The 13,141-nt window shown below is 36.6% G+C and overlaps 2 protein-coding genes across 6 annotated transcripts; one reads left to right on the top strand and one right to left on the bottom strand.

Moving 5' to 3' along the window:
* Positions 1-509: 509 nt before the first annotated feature.
* LOC127799164 (uncharacterized) lies at positions 510-8,441 on the top strand. 4 transcript variants are annotated; one of them, XM_052332924.1, is made up of 6 exons: positions 510-954; positions 3,783-3,818; positions 3,925-4,133; positions 4,236-4,310; positions 7,197-7,228; positions 7,346-8,441. In XM_052332924.1, the coding sequence occupies exons 3-6, from the start codon at positions 4,001-4,003 to the stop codon at positions 8,273-8,275; spliced, it is 1,170 nt and encodes a 389-aa protein (XP_052188884.1). In that variant the 5' UTR covers positions 510-954; positions 3,783-3,818; positions 3,925-4,000; the 3' UTR covers positions 8,276-8,441. The 4 variants fall into 4 exon arrangements, with proteins under 4 accessions (XP_052188884.1, XP_052188882.1, XP_052188883.1 ...); XM_052332923.1 differs by having other exon boundaries at positions 511-954; positions 4,236-4,328; XM_052332922.1 differs by having other exon boundaries at positions 3,925-4,310.
* Positions 8,435-12,227, bottom strand: LOC127799165 (uncharacterized). 2 transcript variants are annotated; one of them, XM_052332925.1, is made up of 8 exons: positions 11,912-12,227; positions 11,619-11,711; positions 11,374-11,452; positions 11,195-11,273; positions 10,169-10,208; positions 9,942-10,076; positions 9,451-9,588; positions 8,435-8,723 (listed from the first exon to the last, which is right to left on the bottom strand). In XM_052332925.1, exons 1-8 carry the CDS (start codon positions 12,160-12,162, stop codon positions 8,435-8,437), a joined length of 1,104 nt encoding a protein of 367 aa, XP_052188885.1. In that variant the 5' UTR covers positions 12,163-12,227. The 2 variants fall into 2 exon arrangements, with proteins under 2 accessions (XP_052188885.1, XP_052188886.1); XM_052332926.1 differs by lacking the exon at positions 9,451-9,588.
* Between the last annotated feature and the right edge of the window lie 914 nt (positions 12,228-13,141).

Here is a 13,141-nt window from a genome sequence, read left to right on the forward strand (position 1 = left end):
ACAAATTATTAGGCGGGTGCGCCTATGCTTAGCGATTAAACTTTAACATTGTTTGTTTTCCTGGGATTATTTTCCTAGAAGAAGGGGAAAGTATAATCTGAAACTTTCTCTTTCTGGTTTCTACAACCTAATCCTATTATTTTGTAAATTTCAAGATGTAATAAAGTATTTCTTATATTTTTGCAAAATCTGAGGGGCTATCGAGAAAGTATCTATAATTTTTTACTTAAAAGATTGTAATTGTTCTTATTCACTGAAATAACTTTCAAATGTGATGACTGATGATACAAAGTTTTGGATCGGTGTGTGTCGGCCCTGAACTCAAACATTCAGAAGCAAGCCAGCAACAAAGCCCAACCAATGGGCCCACCACCGTAGGGCCGGGTTTTCAACCCCCGCCCCCAGTGCGCACTCCGCGTGGCGGAGAAGAAAGCGCCACCGGCTTGCTATTGCCTCTCCAGTCATCAGACCTGAGTCTCCCTTCTTCAGTCTTCATTCATTCAACTGTGCAGAAAGGAGAAATAATATAAAACGGCCCGCCTTGACGTAAACCCTTATATACGTGGCGCAATTCCGGATGCCACGTTTCGGCTGCCTCCCCACCTCAAACTCCGTCATAACAGACCCTCCCGCTTTCTGCCGGGAATCCTAACAGACCCTCTCAACGCTGTTACACAATTATATGTAGACAAATTCTGTACAACTCTCCCCCCCTTTTCTCTCTCTCTACGGCTGTGAAACCCTAGTCCAGTGAGCTATATCGTTCCTTTCGAGCGCTCTTACTATCTCTTTAAAAAAGGCTATTGGCAACGTTTTAATTGTATAATCGTTCACAGGAGTCTTTCGATTTTGCGATTCGTCTTACTTTGGGAGTTTGGATCAAAGTTGCTGGGATGCGTGATCAAACCGCACGACGAACAATTATTCAACCTGCTCCGTTGTGTACACATTCAGGTCATCTAGCTGCCAGTTTATCCGGTTATTTGTAATCCTTGAGTTTTAGGTTGATTCCGAGTGTTGGTTGGTGTATTTTCTTATTTTTTTCATGTAGATTTTACTTTTGATCAAATGTGAACGCTGATCGTTTCCAGCAACTGGTTAACATAAATTTGGATACGAATTGCTTCCTTGTACATCTAGTTGCCTTATTTTGCAGAAAAGTAGTTTGAGAGTCCCAATTCCGTCAGAAATGCTGTAGATATTTATTCTTTTTTTCTTAATGCTTGACAAAAAATAGGAATACTGGTGGCAATCGGATGCATGTCGATTGAGAACTTCAAATTGCCTGGATTCTAGTTAGGGAAATAGGAAATTTACTGTTTTGGGGTAAAATTTTGCATTATATGTCACATTAATTGACATTTAGTGATGGAGAAGGGTGAGTGAAGTTACGAACAATGCTATTTTTATCAGTCTAGCCAATTCTTTGCTTCTCTTCCCGTTACTTATTTGGGAAGGTAGTGTTTGTTAATCAAGATATTGATAGCACCCTTACACAATTGATTGAATCTTAGCTCTAAAACAGTAGGAATTCCTGAATTACAGTAGCTTCAACAATGGATGTAAGTGAATACAATGAAAGAAAAACAAAATTGGGTTATTCGAGAGGGCCTCACTCTCCTACGATTTCTTCAACAAATTTTCCAGATCCTTCTCCCTCCTCTCCTCCCTTTTATACCTTCTCCACTGCTCGTTCCAGCCACATGCCCAATTAGGGAAATTCTATTCGCAGCTATAGTTTTACTCTTCGTAGCCATATTTTAATATACCTAAGATACCCTATTTTAAAACTCATTTTTACCCTCACATCCACTTTCTTCCTCAATCAATTACCCGCCATCCATCCCTTTCAAAACCGCCACCCATTCCTTCAAAAACGAAAACAATACAACAAAAAAATACCATATCCAATGTATATAATACAACAAAAAAATACCAATGCAACAAAAAATACACATATATATACATATATACATTAACACGTGTGCACACACACACAAACACATATATATATATAAGCACACATATATATAGATATATATACATATATAGAGGAAGGAAGGAAGCTCGGCATCAGTCACTCCCCTCGAACCCTGGAGTTCGGGGAGCTTGAAGATCCCAGAACTCCAGCGTTCGGGGCGCACTGAAGGCCCCGAATGCTGGGGTTTGGGAGTTCAGAGATCTTCAAGCTCCCTAAACTCCAGGGTTCGGGGGAGTGAGCTTCCTTCCCCCCTCTCTCTCTATATATATCTATATGTATGTGTGTGTGTGTGTGTGTGTGTGTGCGTGTATGTATATATATATATATGTTTGTGTGTCTGCTGCGTGTATATAAATGTATGTGTGTGTCTATGTGTGCGTGTATATAGTGTATATATATATATGTTTGTGTGTATGCTGCGTGTATATATAGTGTGTGATTATTTATTTTTATTCATTTTTTGTGTTTGCCGTGAATTTTTTCTGTGTTTGGGCAGCCGCGTATGCTGGTGACGAGAGAGAAAGTGGGCAGAATATATATCTGTGTGTCTGCATTGTATATATGTGTTTATGTATGTATATATATGTTTTTTATTTTGTAAACTTGTCACGTGAAATTTGTATTTGTGAATTGAAATTATTGAGGTTTGAAGATGTGTTATAGAGATGAATGTGCGTGAATGGCTGCCTGTGTAAAAGAGGGTATTTTTTGAAAATATTGGCTGCAAAAAGTTATTAAATTGGTTGTAAATAGTAAAAGAATAAAAATAAATTTTTAATAGCTACGAAGAGTAAAAACGTGGTTGTGAATAGAATTTCCCTCCCAATTATTCCCTCTAACTAACTTGTGACTCTTTTACCCTCGAGTCATTTTACTTGGTTGCCCTTTTGGTCCCCACCACTTTTCCCCTCATTCTTTCTTCTCTGACGAGTTTGTTTAATGGGAGTCCTAATAGATATAAACCAGAAAAAGTAGGATATGGAAAGCATCCTGGACAAAAGTACTTTCCATTGTATTTGTTAAATTTATCTGGAAAGAAATCATGTGACTTCTTAAGATAAATTTTTCTCCCACGGGATAAATTATCTTGGATTTTACAAATAAGTTATTTTGATATAATCTTATCTTACTCATTTTAACAAACACTATCGAAATACAAAAACAACAATGCTGTTGCGAAATATAAAGTCTGTCTAACTTGGGAAAAGAAAGGAAATAAGAACCTGTTCCGTGGCTTTGTATCTTCACATCTTGAAGAGAACACTACTTTATTCTCTTTTGTCGTTAATAATGTTTTCCATAAGCATGGTTTTCCTATATGTTGAAATTTTAGAATGCTATCAATTATTACTTATTTGTTTGTTCCCCACCTTTCATTTATCTATCATATCAAATGGATAGGCTTTACAATTTACAACCTCTTTACAATTTACAACCTTATGTACTTTCATAGGATGCATTTTGGCAGTGGCAGTGTGCTATGGAGATTTGACAACATGGGAGGTTAATTTAAAACTGGAAAAATAAAATGATACTATTACAAGAACTGGCATGTATATGAACAAAACATAATATGTCAGGGAAGACAAGTATAGAACTGGCTCTCTCTCATGGAATGTAATTGCTTTTGTTTGAAATGCTTAAATCCTGTCAACAATTTATTTTTTCTGTGTCTTAACTCACTGAAGACATATGTAGTTCTATACATATCTATTTGAATGTTGTCCTGTTCTGGTCTTGAATTTGTATTTTCTTCTATGTTAACCAAATGCTTGAATATATTGGTTGTACCTTTTTGCAGGAAGACTTAGTATCACAATTACTCGTATGGCTTTGGGTAAGCTTTATTTGCCTAGTTTTGTACTTTACAATTGGATATGCTACTTAGATAATGTACATGTCAATTTTCTTCTTTAATTTTTTTTTTCTTAAAATGTTTTCAGGGAAAATTAGGATGACATTCTTAACTTGAAGAGTTTTGTCATCCTGGAGCTTGTGTTATCCTTTGTTTACGAAAGCATGGGGTCAGCTTGTTGCGTTGCTAGAAAGGATGGAATGTCAACAAACAGAACTAGCAGAGAAACTTTGCACAGAAATGCAATATATTCCCCATCATGGAGTTTCCAATGGGATAACCGCAGGCGTGTGGCAGGTGAAAGTGAAAACATTTCATATGAACTGTCCCATGGAATGAGTACAAACAGTAGCATGGAGATAAAAGGGGAATTAATTCTAGATAGGAGTAACTTTTCAGGTTGGCTAAGCTCTTCTGAAAATTTTGGAACTCCAACATCTCAAAAGTCTCCAGTGCATGAAGAACCAGGTGCAAGTACGTTGACTTCTTCAGGTGAAGCTTTAAAGAAGTGGTATCCTGCTTGTGTGCTCTTTCTTAAGTTATTTTTTGGGTTTAGGGTTTAGGGTTTAAATCATTTAAATCTTTTATTTTGATAATTGAAAAAGAAATGGTTGTCTTTACAATAATTTCCCTCTGTGGGCTCAATGCCCTGTTTATATTTAGGGCTTAATTTTCCTCTATAAGCCTTGTCAAACCATTCCAAATCATTAATTTTCTTTTTTTTGTCAAAATAATGCTCACCAATGGTGGTGTTTTCCAATGCTCTATTTTTTGGTAAAATATTTTGATGTAATAGCGTGGATTGTCTTGAATGTGGATGAGGTTGAATTTTACAAGTACATGTGGAACTCTTGATTTGTATGGATGTTCAAACTCTGAGAGAGAGAGAGAGCATTCCTACTTGACCCATATGGACTATTTTGGGATGTGTTTGGTTAGATAGTGACATAGTTGGGATAGACTTGTGGGTACTGTCTAGAAAAACAATCAGGCCTGCTAATCTGAGGTCCGGGAAACATTATATTTTACCTTGCGATGGTTGTTTATATAATTATAATTGCCTAAGGAACATGTAGTGGTCTATTGAACATCCTTCATGGTCAAGAATAGATTATAGGCTATTATTTCTTGCTCACAAGAGATATTTTCTTTGAAGTTGCTACACTTCCACAGCATTATCCAGAATCTCCATGATTCATTTCCTGGAGGCGAGATATTACAAGGTAGGGCAACCCTTTGATTTAGGGTACATATTAGATCAGGGTATATTTTCCAAACCAGTTTTGGAGAAGATCAGATTATCTTTTCCCTAACTAGTTTTGAGATGCATGCCTGAATATTGTTGAGAGGTGTCCCCCTGTCCTTTTACAGCCCATGTAAGCACATCTTGGTATATGCAGGCGTGTCAACTGTGATGAAGATTTAGGGCCTATAGCTAACTATGTGTAAGAAAAATACATTAATGAATCACCAAATGACTAACTGGCAGATGTAAGAACACCATGGTTAAAAAAAAAAAAAAAACTTATTTCATTATTTATGTTGCCACTCAGGTTATGTCCATTGTAAACATTACTTTTATACTATTGGACCTTAAAAGGTTGGATACTTTTATTTTTGCTCACTATCTATTTTTGCATGTTAGAAGAGTTGTACATTTAAAATAAGTCACAGAGATGCATTTTTATGGTTTTTCTTATGCTTATGTTGATCTGATCTCTGATGACATCAAAGCTTGTACTGTTTCTTCACAAACTTAAAGCTTGACATCAAATTTGATCTCGGATGACCTCAAATTTAAAGCTTGTGCTGTTTCTTCACAGAACTAGACAAATTTATGGTTGAACAGTTGAACTATTTTATATTGTAGACATTGTTATTCTAATGTCTATTTTTTCACTTGTTGAATATTGGGCTTGTGTTCATGACGAGATCTGTGAACCTGCTAAATAATGCCAGAAGTTTGTCTGCTAATTGTGGCTTTAACCGTGAATACATTTAGTTTTCTGGTTTGTGTTGCTTCTGCTGGTTAGGCAGTTTGTTTTTGTTACTTTGCATTTTTGCTAATTTTGTGTCCATGAATCTAAGTTCAACTTAATAAAATGCCTAAACATGAGGGCATGGTAATAGAACTCTGAAATTTATTGTTAGCATCTATTAAACACCAACACAGACACGGGACATGAGTACAATTTTTTATTAAAATAATTTTTTATATTTTTAAAGCATAATAAAGTAGCAAAACTATATTCCAAATTCATAAATATGCATTTAAAATTTCATAAGCTAAAATTCCAAATGAACAACTCTAATCTAATTAGCAATCAACTCACAGTCTAGTTGTCTTCATCTCTCACAATCTAATCAATGTTTAAAGAGCTAGGGAATAGAAGTGGGAAGGGTACAAAACTGAACAATCATGCAGTCAAAACATGGAAGAACAAAAGAATCATATAATTACCAAATCAGAAAAGTAAAGAGTAAAAAAGTATACACATGTTCCCTCCCATATCCTTTTAAAGAACTTTTAAGTGTCTACACGTCACGTGGGTGTATAAGTTTCTTTATGGTAGAGTCTATTTTATTCCAGTAAAAGTAAAAAGGAAGAAAGAGTATTAAGAAATGACACTTTCTCGTTGCTTTAATTTAATAACAAGTATTTTTGTTTCCGAATTAGATAAGTTGTTTTATCTGGGATGCATTCGAACAAAGAAAAGGGCCCGGCTAGGTACTGACCTAACCAGGCCATGGGAATAAAACATCAAATTCCAACAAAATCAAAATAAACTTATTTACTTTGGTTTTTCTTTATATTGGATCTTTCAGCCCTTACTTTATCTAAATGGAATTGCTGATAGCAGTTGTACGTCAGACACATCATGTGGGTGTGTCTGATATGTGTCAGAGGCATGCTGGAGTGTCTGACACATCGACGACACTGGTGTTACAGCCCTTAGCTAGTGTACGTGCTTTATAGGTTAGCATTAATTTCTTGGTGCTAGGACTTATTGTTTTTGTATCAATCCTTATTGTGCTGGTTACTGCTTCCTATACTTGCTCACTGTTGACAACATTTGTTACACATAAGAGTTATTGTTGAACTATGTTAATGCAGTTATTCCACTACAATGAGTTTTGTTGATTTTGTGGCTAGCCTTTGTCGTTACATTTGCATGTGGATTTCTTGCATGCAAACTTTTTCTATCTGTTTTGAGGCATTGAAGCATCCCAGTTTATTTTTTCACTTCACTTAATTTTATTGTTACTCACTGGAGGTAGCTATACTTGTTATCTGAAGTGATTTTGCTTACATTTTTTGTGATTTCTAATATGGTGTTTACCTTTTTTTTTTTTGGGCAGATATAACTCCTGCTAGCAATGGAAATACAAAGGTGTGACGATCTGATTGGGATGAGCCTAGTATAAGGCTGTGTGATTTCTTTTCTTTTCTTTTTTTAATGAGATTTGTTGTCCTCTTCTTTAATCAGTTTTTCCCCCGCCCCTAATAGGTGCAGTCAGAATCAGTGGGACTTGTAGATCCATCCGAACCAGAACGTTTGCTTTCTGTACCTTCAAGCTCTTGCTTGTCACCAAATGCAGATCGTTTATCTGGGATTTCTGCAGTCCCTGAAAACTCAATCCAATCAATAACAGCCCACCAATCACCTGGGCACCAGCTCTCAAGGCAACTTTCAGATAGTCAAATCCTGGCTTTGAAGTCGCCAAACAGTAACTTGTTTTCTGAGCAGAGACCGTCGTTTGTGCTCCCAGCTTGCAGTAGAGATACAATGGTCGGGTCCCAATGTGGTTCTTCTGATGGCTGGTCAAGGCGGACCTTCACCAAGCTGGTTGCCTCCTCACAAAGAGAGAGGTTGTCTTTTGATAGTGAGTTTTTGAGTGCTAACCGTGGCAAGGGGAGTGAATGTAGCAGTACCCTCTCCTATTCCCCAACGGTTAATTTGCAGACTTGCGGGGTTTGCTCTAAGCTATTGGCAGAGAGATCATCATGGAGTATCCAGAGTATTGTTGCCAGAAATGAGGTGTCGGTCATTGCCATACTGGTCTGCGGGCATGTCTACCATGCTGAATGCCTGGAGGTTATGACAATGGAGGCTGATCGCTATGATCCTTCTTGCCCAATTTGTATGTTTGGTGAAAAGCAATTGCCAAATATGGTGAGGAAAGTCTTGAGAGAAGCAGAAAACAAATCAAGAAGAAAGATATTTGGAAACAGGGTGGTGGATAGTTTTCTTAATCCTGTATTCAATGTTTTCAATCGCCAGAAAACTGTAAGACTTGAAGAAAGATGTCCCAAGACAGAATCCAGTTCGAGTGGAAGGAGGTCCTTTGCAAAACCCTTCCTAAGGAGGCATTTTTCACTCGGACCTAGGTGGAGTAGATCGATGTCGGCTAACAACTCTGCTACGAAGGCGTTTTAACCAAGATTATACATCTCATGCAGCAGTCAGGCAAGTTCCATAAACGTTTTTTAAGAACTTTAGCAATAATTGAGTATCGTTTTGTAGTCCATAGAAAATGATATATCCAGAAATGCGGTACTTTCTCTGGACTGTACATCTAAATGTCAGTATAATTGTTTATGAAAGATTGAGTCTACAAAAGGGATCATCCATGTGATCGATAATGCTTTTCAATCCGGATTTATAATCTGGATGAAGTAACCTAATTCCAAGCTCTTCCTTTATACGAGCATTTGAGACTCGCTTCTCGGCCCTGGAATGTGTTTCGTCAGAAATCCATTTCTCTGTTCGGGGAAATGCGGTTTGATCCAAATGTCCGGGCCATTTCCTGTCGACCAAGTCCCATGCATATGAAAACACTCGTAATCGTGGGGCTGGCTCATCATCTACTACGTTGTAGATTTTTCTGTAAAATGAACATCTATCAAATTAGTGCATAGATAGTAAAGGTAAGAGATCTGAGGAAGCTCGGTTTGCACCAGAGAATGGAACAAAAGATACAGCAGACATTGGATATGCATGTTTGTGTTTGGAAATCTGAGTTCAACCAACTCCAAAAAACGAAGCCAATGTTCAGTGCAAAGTCAACCAAGGCCAGTAATTGGAAGGGCAACCCCACAAGTGGGGAGAAAAAACTCCTTTATGACCCAAAAGAAAACGTTCAAATTGTTAGAACGTTGTATAGCTCAAAATGTTAGGTAACAAAACATCAATATGTGTGTAACGATGACTAAGCTGAATATGTGACTATAAGAAAAAATAAAACTAGAAATGTTCATGTGCAAAGAAAACTAATAAAGCTCCTGTTAGGAGATTGAAACATGCATTTAGCAAAATAGGAAGAATAAGAAGCACTTGGTTGAATACTTTTAGATATAAAGACTTAATAGAAAATAATATCACAAAAAAAAAAAAAAAGACTAGTGAGTTTATATTCATCTATCCATACTATATAGCAAGATTAAAGATTTACATATTGTTGAACAGATCATACACGTTGACATTACGTGGTGTTGTGTGAATTTTAAAATTTTGGGTTCTCACGCATCTTAGCAGCAGGTTTGTCACTAACTGAGCTTAAAGGGCATATGACAAAATCAACCTACTCCATTGAAGCTTGCATGTGAACCTACCCCTGGCAAGGCTTGTAAATACTTGCCCAAAGGGCTTGACAAATGTCGGCGACATGTACTCGTGAAGTGTACTGCCTGGATGCCCTTATTCTCTGCATTTTAGACAAAGGTTCCCTCTTGATTATGGTGTCCACTGCACTGCAATGGAATGCACTCATAAGTTCATGTCAAGGACAGTAAAAAGACTAAGCATATCATTGGCTCCATAACATTAGAATTTATAAGAAACGAATAATCTTTCTCAATGACCAAAAAGATGGATGTAATACCATCCACCACGACCTTGAGAGTGGCCATCTAAAGACTAAAGCCAATCCAATCACATGCACCATTCTTCATGCATAAGACTAAGTTCGTAAAATTTGTTACGTTCTCTGCAGTAAATCACAATGTGATGGTGCTATGATGGATTCCAACTCCAGAGTCCATATTCAAAACAAAAGTGAATGCGTAGAGGAGTCAATTCAAAGTAAACAGCTGTGAGGAACAACCTTCTACCGGGGCCATAGATACCTCCAAGTCGAAATATTTGTGTCGAGATACCTAGACCATAGCCCAATTTTAACCATCCTTCCTCGGCAGCTAACCTTGCTCTAGCCTTTTCATCGGTAGGGCTTGCCGGATAACTGCTACAAGGCAGCACATATTAGCAATAGTTTGGCCAGCTTATCAAACAGCAATTCTAGTGAAGTCGATTCATCAGATTACAAAAACTTACTCCTCATCCACCCAAGCACCCCCACAATTTCCATAGACGCCTGGAAGTAGAGAAACATAAAGATAACATTCAGAAAGGGTGCTCGATAGAACAGTAATGGGTATGAAAATTTCCAATTTATGAAGCTCATAATTTGTTCTTCACAACAGTAAAACGCTAAATTATACTTCTGAAGGATGAGAAGAGGATCGAAAGAAAGCTGGGTCTCGGAGAAAACTATCAACTGACATCCTGTTCCAAATGGAGCCAAAAATACATTAAATACCAAACTTTTTTGATACTGTAGATACTGATTGTAAATGTCAATCGGTTTATGGCAGACTGACACATAAAACAGGGCTAAAGTTAAACTGTTGAATTTGTTTAGTTTGCTGCTAACAATAGATTTGCAGGGAGGAATTTCCAGTGAACGGATTAACAGAATTGACAGGAAACAAACTAAAAAGAATGGTCGAGGGTGATCTGGTGTTCATATAAATAAAATTATCAATGGTACTTCCTATATGACTGCTTCAGCAATCATCACAATGGCATAAGATTACAAGCATGAAGTATGCTGTATGGCAGTAGCACATCCTACTCGTACAGAGAAACATTAATTTCATACTTGCCCTTGTTCTCCCATCATGGTGTGCCTAAATTCACATATGAAGTTACTGCAGTTGTGGCAGTCCACCAGCAACCATAACAAGATACCAAAAATGCGTCCCCAATGAATGAGGTTTTCCACTTTGTTACACTCAGGGGAAAGTCTGTATTTGTACACAGCTCTCCTTTTGTTCTTTTTTGTAAGGAGATTGTTTGTACAACTTTTAACCCACAACTTTCAAGTCATAAAAGAGCAACTTTACTATTACGAGTAAAACGTACCCTCTAACCATAACAAGATATCATCAAAAGTAGCAATACATCGAATCTTTATCACATAATGTGAGGTTGGGTAGATGAATTTTAGTTCACTAATCATTTCTATATGTGGTTTTATTTCTAACATGAAAAAGATACCAAATAAAAAAAAGGACATACCTGTAGATGACAAATAACAGAGCCACTTGAGGTTTCCAACCATTAGCGTACTTTTTACAAGTTCTTCGTATTGCAATAGCTGCAGAACATACAAGAACATAACAGGCCAAGTTAGCAAGTGGAAGAAATCACTAGAATACATATATAAAAATCAGAAACAGTTTGCTCATAACTTTTACCGGATCACCAATACCAACGAGGGGAGGGATGGTGACAAGGAGGTGAGAATGATGGTTGAGAACATTCAGAATTTCCACTCTGAAAGGAAAAGAAAGAAAGCCATGGATTCAGCAGTGTGAGGAGAGCACAAATACATCGAGCAACATCTTTATACAAGCTATGTGATACAAAAATCAAACTAATGCTAGAACAACAAAAAATCATATAATTTGGGTAACCTGCAATAACAATCATGGAAACTCACTCTGGTTCATTTGCATCAAAAAGGTGAACATCAAATCCCATTTCCTCAAATTTCTTCTTCTTCACATGGTTTGTGCAACTCCCACACACAGTCCTACAAGTCCGTGACCAATTCTTCATATCATTAGGAGCTCAATTTGAATCCAACAAGTTGAACACGGGATAGAAATGATATCCAAACAACCAAACATAATCTCAAGAACCAGCGTAATTGGTATAATACACCACATAAGCTTGTAGATATATGAAAGTAGGGTATATCAAATGCAAAGGAAGATAGATTAGAGGGCTTACCATCCTCGGTTCCTCAATTCCTCAGCAAAATACTGTCCGACAAAGCCCATTCCCATGATGAACATCCGATTTGGGAATTCCGACGCCGACGCATCAGTTAGATTTGAATTTTCTGCCGCAGTACCTCGAAGAAAGAACGATGTTTTTGGATTCCTTCTATGAACAGGGTGCCTCGGTATTATGTCTCCGAATCGGCTGCTCGTCGCCGGAAATTGGACCGGAATATTGCAAATCTCGATCCCCCTAAACATCGGATGCTGCAAACAAACGTACACTTGCTTTTCCGGTCACTGTTCCGGTTTTCATACGAGTGAAAATGGAACAGTGGGCGTTTTTTTTTTAATTTAAAAATATAAGAGAAAATAGTATTTTATGTACTGTTTTCATTTGAAAATCAAAGTTTATAATTTTTATAAAACAAAAACATTGAAATAAATATCATAGGCAAAGCAAGGTAAATGGAACTCAGAAGATGATGAGTAAAATGAAATTTAAAATATTTTTTTATTTGAGAGAGTGGAGCAATAGTCAATAGATGTGCCTGAAATAATAATATAAACATTAAAAGACTATAAATAATGCCATCTTAATTCAAAGATATATAGTGCAATAAAGTGAAGGAGATTGTGAAAGAAACATAAAAAAAAAAAAAAAAAGAGAAGCAAGTTGGTTGGGGAAGCAATTCAAATTTAACTGTAGGGGAGGTTAAGAAGGAAACGTGTAGTGAGGGAAATAACAAGCAATATCCCGCCTTTATTTTATCATTATTATTATTGCCAAAATAATAATAATATTCATTTTCATTGCTGCCTGTGCCTGTGTAAACTTAATTAAAAAAATCTCTCACATTCACGCCCCAATTGACAATTGTGTGTTATACGACCCTTTCTAATGCGGCTGTTTCTATATTTATATAAATGTAAACACAGTTAGCTTATGAGATAATTTAACAGAAGGTTTCCATTAAAAAAAATTAAAGCACTTAGGACCTCGTTTCACTACAAAAATAAAATAAATAAGTAAATAAAATGAGATTACAGTCAAATTAATCCCTATATATATATTGCCAAAGAAAAAATATAAACATGAAATCAACACTTAAAAATGACCCAAAGTTTATATGAAATTTTATTATTAATTATTAAAATCATATATAGTTATGGAAAGGAGTTAAATAAAGATAAAGAATTAATTGCCAACTCAATTTTCAAATTGCAGACGGAAGAAGGA

The sequence above is a fragment of the Diospyros lotus genome, chromosome 4 (assembly GCF_014633365.1).
Source record: "Diospyros lotus cultivar Yz01 chromosome 4, ASM1463336v1, whole genome shotgun sequence".
NCBI classification, from domain to species: domain Eukaryota; kingdom Viridiplantae; phylum Streptophyta; class Magnoliopsida; order Ericales; family Ebenaceae; genus Diospyros; species Diospyros lotus.

Coding starts and splice junctions, on each gene's coding strand:
- LOC127799164 (XM_052332921.1), top strand. CDS start 4,001: ATGGGGTCAGCTTGTTGCGTTGCTAGAAAGGATGGAATGTCAACAAAC. Junction 4,329..7,196: donor AAGTACGTTGACTTCTTCAG/GTGAAGCTTTAA, acceptor TTTTTTGGGCAG/ATATAACTCCTGCTAGCAAT. Junction 7,229..7,345: donor CTAGCAATGGAAATACAAAG/GTGTGACGATCT, acceptor CGCCCCTAATAG/GTGCAGTCAGAATCAGTGGG.
- LOC127799165 (XM_052332925.1), bottom strand. CDS start 12,162: ATGTTTAGGGGGATCGAGATTTGCAATATTCCGGTCCAATTTCCGGCG. Junction 11,453..11,618: donor TTTGATGCAAATGAACCAGA/GTGAGTTTCCAT, acceptor TTTTCCTTTCAG/AGTGGAAATTCTGAATGTTC. Junction 10,209..11,194: donor CTGTTATTTGTCATCTACAG/GTATGTCCTTTT, acceptor CTCTACTTCCAG/GCGTCTATGGAAATTGTGGG.